Genomic DNA, 6447 nt, shown 5'->3' with positions numbered 1-6447 from the left:
GTGCTCAGTGCCAAGGAGCTCCACCTTGTCCAGCTGCACCTTGACCTTGGGCGGTTCTCGGGACGAGCTGCGGGCTTTGTGCACTGAGAACACAACTCCACCATTGTTCCTGAGATTGGCTGCTGGGCTCGGGGTGCCTCCCATGGAAATCACTGGGGATTTTCCATCCATTCCCCTGGAAAACCTCACAGTGCAAGGAGAATCCCAACGGGTCACAATGCACAAAGATCCTCTACCAGCAAGGGACCCCCAAAGATACTGATTCCTGAAGAGCTCCAGGCCAGCAGGTGTTTCACATCAGACAGAACATCTCTAGGATAACTGACTGATAGAATGAAAGGTTTTATATGTAAATATATTCACCTTTCAGCCCCTCATGGCAAGGAGGGCATTGAGAGCATGGAGCATGGAATGGAGCTGGGAAGGGTCTGAAGCCCCAGCAGGGGCAGAGGGATCTGGGAGGGGCTCAGAGGGAGAAAAAGGGGATCAGGGGGCCCTTGTGGCTCTGCACAGCTCCTGACAGGAGGGGACAGCTGGGGGGTCAGGCTGTGCTCCAGGGAACAGGGACAGGAGCAGAGGGAACGGCCCCAGGCTGGGCCAGGGCAGGCTCAGGGTGGATTTGGGGGAAAGTTCTTCATGTGGGGGCTGTAAAACTCTGGCACAGTTGCCCAGGGCAGTGCTGGAGTCCCCATCCCTGGAAGTGTTCAAAAAATGTGTGGATGTGGCACCTGGGCATGTGGGTTGATGGTGACCATGGTGGTGGTAGTGGTGGGTTGATGGTTGAACTTGAAGAACTTAAACTTAACTTGATGAACTTAAACTTTTCAACCTTAAGAACTCCACGGTTCTGAGATTTCCTTCACATCATGAACATTCAGAGCTGACAGAGGGTGGATTTAAATTGACATTTTTAGACTGCAGTTACTTCAGGCAACAACTGGATCTGATCTTCAGGGATATTTTACCTGTTGCTGATTTTTACCTCTATGGTCGTTCCCTCTAGTCCAGTTTTAATATCAACCACCTGCAAGATAAGAAAAAGAGATTTATTATAATCCCAGACAGGTCCATAAAGCATATTGTAAACTGTGGCCTAGTCAACAAAGAATGAAATGGCAGGAAATAGCAAGGGCAAATACAGTATCAGTAAATAAAATATCAAACTTCTTTCTCCTGCCTAAGTCCTTTTCTCTGGTTTGTTCAGGGCTGGCTGTACATTCCTGTTTGCCCTGTGATTAGTAATTTTAAATCAAGAATAAATTTCTTTTGCTCTGCAGCCTTTTCTAGCATGATCTTTGTGGTTGTTGGTGATATCAACAGGGAGGCTCAAGGGCTGTGAATTCAGAGCTGCAGTTTGAGAACAGAGGGAAAACTTTTCCAGAGGAAAACTGGAAAACTATGGGAATCAGAGCATGGCCACATGGGTTGTGTGGTTTATGGGTCTTCCCTTGCTTCCCCCTCTCTTTTGTTAGGGGCTACACCCCAAGGGGTGCAGGAGCCCCAGCACTCCTGGTGCTGCATCCAGAAGTTTCCCATGAGCTGGACACCTGGACACTGGAGGGGCTGGGAGGGTAGATGGAAAGCTGAAGCTTTATTTACCAAACAACAAACACAGAGGTCAAAATGCAAACTTAATATATAAAAAATGTATTCCTCACAGGCCTGACTGATACCATGAGATGACAAACTAAAATTGAATCTAGAAGCAATATTCTTCCATTTGTGAGGAAGGCCAGGACCACTACCTCCCTAGCTCAAAATTAAACGGCAGATAATGAGGTATTGAGGCTGGTTTCAGGGTCCACAGAACACAGAACAACTATTCCTGGATTTAATTAACAAAGTTTGACCCTCCAGAAACATTTTTTGGACCACCAAGAACCTGCAGCCCGTCAAGAATACAATTAAGCTAAAAGAACAGCTTCACCATGTGATGAAATGCTCTTTTATCAAATAGCAGATGGTTTGACCAGGAGCCTGATTTCAAAATTACAAACTGCAGACCTGGGGCCATTCCTCCAAAGGAAGTTCCTGACCTCTGGCAGCCACTCAAGGCTCCAATAAACAGCAAACATTCAGTCTTCATCCCCAAAACACACACCCCTTCCAGGGCCTGGAGGGAAGGCTGTGAGAGTGCAGCCATTCCCTGGGATCTGCCCCAGAGCAGGCAGATCCCTGCCCCATCCTGGATTTCCATCAGCTCCTGACACAAAGGACACCTGGGACACTCACCAGGGGGTCCCAGCTCTTTGTGCCACTGTGTGAAAGGAAAACTTTATTCCAAGGCACAAATCTCTCAGGGCTGGGACAGTGGCCTCTGCCCAGGCTTGGAAAATCTCTGCACTCATTCAAACTGCTGCAAATTTCCACTGGCCCTGCAGGATCCAAGCTGCTTTGCAAACGTGTGGATCTGCTCCCTCCCTTTACCTTCATCCACCTGCTTGCTCCCTCCCCCAGCCATCCTACACAAGGTGAGCCAACACCTGGAAGCTGACACCAAAGTGAAGTTCTCCACTGGAAAATTCTATTCTGTTTCTGTTTCTCCTCTTGATGAAGCACAAACCAGGGCCTGGGCCACGCTGCAGCCCCAGCACAGGAATGGACCAAGAGGGAAATTTGTCTTTTCTGCAGGGCAACTCACAAGGCCCACTGTCATGGTGTTCTGATTTTGGGTAAAAGAAACAGAGAAAACATTCTATTTGTTTATTTAAAGCATTCTATTTATTTGTATGTCATAGGCTTGTTATGCATCAAAGCTTTGCAGAGGCAGGTTGAGCCTCATACCCGAGTTCTGTTCCAGCTGGAGAACATGGCTGCCATCATTAAAACATGCAAAAAGGCAACAGAAATGTCAAGAGTCAGTTGCAATGAGCTCTTCACAGATTTTAAGGCCCAAAATGCTTGGAATGCCGGCACTGGCACAGCCATCATCATTTGCTCGTGCTAAAAAATCCCAAGAGAAGGAAGATAGTATCAGTACCAGTATTTATATCAGTGTGTATCTCAGTATCAGTGTCTCCTTACCAGATGAGATCCCTGTATCCAGCTAGGAAAATCTCAAATACACAAATCTCAATCCCCAAATATTCAAGGCCCTATTCAAGGCTTCTGTTTGTCTCAACACTGTGCAGAACATTTGTGGTGCAACTCAAGGGGAAGAAATGTCTGCACAGCTCCAGGGTACCAGGGGGATTTGGGTTCAGAGGGGAGGAAGGTGCCCTGGGGCAGAGCCACAATGCCCTGACCTGTGACTTACGTTCAGTGGCCACCAGCTTGTAGAGAGGCAGCCCCGTGCAGAGATTTTCAATCTGCTTCCCATAGAGAATCCAGTCTTTAAAATTCCCCAGCCTGGAACTGCCAGGTTGGACCTGGGCCCACACATTGTTCGGAGAGTATACATCCCTCATGGTCTGAGAAGAAAAGGTTAAACACCATCAGAAATGTAACTTACCTTCACTCTGCTGGGGCACCCTTTGAGAAGGCTCCCAAACCCAAAATCACCTTCCTTTGCCTCACAAAAGAACATTAGATAAAGAAGCTTCTTGCTTTTAAATTAAAAAAAACCCAACAATCTATTCAGTAACAAAATTCACTAGATACTAACTGTGCCAACAGAGCAAGCCTGAGCTGTATTGCCTGCCCTAATAAGTTATATTATTGGCACCAAGTTTTGCTGTAGATGTGCTACTGGGCTGACATAAAATGGGCCAGAACTCCAGTTCACCTCCAGGCAATACTTCCAGTCTCCTTCTGAAACCTCAGTCTGAATAAAGAAGTCAAAATCTGGTCAAAGTAAATTGATCTCTACTTTCTGTTCTGAAAAAATATAAATTTCAAGCAATGTCAAGGTCAAAGTATCAGCAGGACAATGAATAAAGGGAAAGTTTGCCTGAACTTATATTGTGATCACCTTGAAATGGCCAAATGACATCAGTTCCAAGGACAGGGGATTGTACAGCTCAAGACACCTCAACAACCCCCTGTAAAACTGCAGGGGGGCCATGATGGTTTGTTATCTTAAAAGAATGTTCTGCATGATATTCCCTTCAAGCTGTGTCTTGTCAGAACAGCTCCATCCTTGCTAAGACAGCACAAGTCATTCCTGAGCTGCTTTAAGGGCAGAGTGGAGGGTCCCCCTCACCCCACCCTGCTCCCACCCCTTCCTTGCCAGCAGAGGGTTCCCCAGAAGTCACCTCTCTCTCAAAAGCCAGCCGTCCAATCTCTCGCAGGTCTGGGATGATTTCCTTCTTTATTTTCATGATGAAGCAGGCGTTTCGTGAATACAGCCTGGTGGCAATATACCCCTGGGATGGAAAGCATGGAGGGTAAATCATCAGACATGGCTAATGCTGACATTAGCTGGTGCTCTCTACTCTTTGGGGCAATCTGGAAGGAACAGCAAGTGGCTGCAGAGGCTGCTGCTGTGGAATGAATGCAGTGCCTTTCTCTCCTTTGGGGAATGGAGCCAGCCTCTCCTGGTGCCTGTCCCTGAGACTGGAATCATCGTTTCTGACAGATTTCTGCAGCCCATGAGTGCTGGCAGCCCATCCCCACCTCCAGCCCCACCGAGGTCAGGGACCTTCTTCACTTCCAGGAACTGCCCCCACAGGTTTCATTACAAGTCCTTTAAACTGCCCCATCGTACGGGTGAAGAAATGAGACAGCTGAGGAGGAGGGAAGGTGCTGGGAGCCCTCAAAGAAACCATGTTCTGGGACAAGTTGTGGTGAGAATGCACTAAAATAATTTCTGATTTAAAAAGCTTCCTCAGGGGTTACTTTGAGGTGGATCCCTGGGTTTACTCACACGTGCGTAGTCAAAAATGGTGTCAGAGGAGTACACGCCGGAGCGGACGTGGACATCGACGACTTTCTCCTCGCTGTGGATGGTCATGGTCCCAGTGACATAGTTGTTGATGGGATCATGCAGCAGAAAGGTCTTTGGTAAAAAGCACAAAATCAGTGTTCATCACCTAGCTTCCATCTTCAGCAGGTGCAACAACCCCCAATGCTTTCTGCTGTAAATAAATACCAAATCCCTTAAGAACCCTGGGTTGTTGGGATTTGGTATTTACTGCACCCTGGAGCAGTCTGAGGAGGCTCTTGAGATGGAGGTCAGTTACAAAACAGGCCGTTCTGCAGGCTGGGGAAAACCTGCAAGGGACATCCCAGTCATTCTGGGCAGCAGGGACTGGCAGGAGACTGCTCCAGTCTCCAAATGTTCGATTGAGCTAAGGGGACCTCTGTCTCCCTGACTCGTTATTTTTGCACCTGTACAGAACCTCTGGCAAAAGCTCTTTTTCTCTACACTTGACAATAAGCAACTTGTTGGCTTTAGTTTCTTCTGTGGTTTTCTTCCTGTTCTATTCCCCCTGCCCAGGGATCCCACACACTTTAAACACTCCTGTGCAGGACAAGGCTCATCACTCTACTCACGTTCAATGCAGAAGTCTGAGCCCAGAAGACTCCCAGGCAAATGAGGACTGCAGCCTGTAAAAGGAAGCAGAATTCTCACTGGTCAGAAACACCTGGCAGTGCCATAAGAACACCCAGCCCATGAACTGAGGGAAGGAGCTGGAGCATCAGTTTGAAGAATCCCCCACTTAGCATGTGTATTAGCTGAAAACAACTGCAATTCCTCATTGTAGAGTTTTTGCTATCAGGCTCTCCTTTGCCGATAGCTGAGAAAGCAGAATAACCTAACCATGGCATTTCTGCAGTTTTCAGAAGTCCCTCCTTGATGCCATGTTCTATCTTGATTTGCCTCTATAACTGCAATCATTAAATCATAACAAACCCCCCTTCTGAACTGTAACCCATTTGGCATTCTTTGCTCAAATGAGCCTTCCACTGACTTTGCTGAGCCAAAAAATGCAAGTTCTCCTCTTCCCACCCAAAGAAAAAACACATAGATCATATTATTGTGCCATTGTATTGTACCACTTACTTGAGCATCTTCTTCTCTATCCTTTTGCTTTTAAAAGTGAGGAACTTACATTATTAAGTATTAAAAGTTTAACAGAAATGGATATACTCACAAATCTCTTCATTTTTCTTTCAGATGAGAGCAAGAGGCTGCAGAAGGTAAGAACTCAAGAAAATCCCAGAGACCTTCAACTTTTATATCTTGCAGGAGGTGTGGGAAACACTTGACAGAACTTTCCTTCATGACTCGAACAAGTCCATATCTACATGTCGTAAGCCTCCTATCTGAATTTTGGGTTGGCACAGATAACCTGTCCCAGATATATTTAAAGCACTCAGTAAGTCTCAGTAAATCAATCACTCTGCAAATGGCCATTATTCACTGGTTTAAACGTTAGTATTGCTGGTTTAATTTTTTAAATATTTAACAGGATGTTGTCTAGAACTAAATGACATTGGGAATAACACTGCTATTTGTTCACACAAACTGCATTTTGTCTTCTGAAACACAGTCCCTAACAGCCT

The 6447-nt window shown here is 46.4% G+C and overlaps 1 protein-coding gene across 1 annotated transcript; it reads right to left on the bottom strand.

Moving 5' to 3' along the window:
• Window positions 1-2851: 2851 nt before the first annotated feature.
• On the bottom strand, window positions 2852-6064 carry GKN2 (gastrokine 2; the record flags this gene model as incomplete). Its single annotated transcript, XM_084221719.1, has 6 exons — window positions 6036-6064; window positions 5434-5487; window positions 4805-4936; window positions 4194-4304; window positions 3257-3410; window positions 2852-2943 (listed from the first exon to the last, which is right to left on the bottom strand). Exons 1-6 carry the CDS (start codon window positions 6045-6047, stop codon window positions 2852-2854), a joined length of 555 nt encoding a protein of 184 aa, XP_084077845.1. The 5' UTR covers window positions 6048-6064.
• Between the last annotated feature and the right edge of the window lie 383 nt (window positions 6065-6447).

The sequence above is a fragment of the Fringilla coelebs genome, assembly GCF_963513975.1.
Source record: "Fringilla coelebs genome assembly, chromosome: 26".
Lineage (NCBI taxonomy): Eukaryota > Metazoa > Chordata > Aves > Passeriformes > Fringillidae > Fringilla > Fringilla coelebs.
Note: the sequence above shows the minus strand (reverse complement) of the source record. Positions and strands in the feature narration are given on the sequence as shown.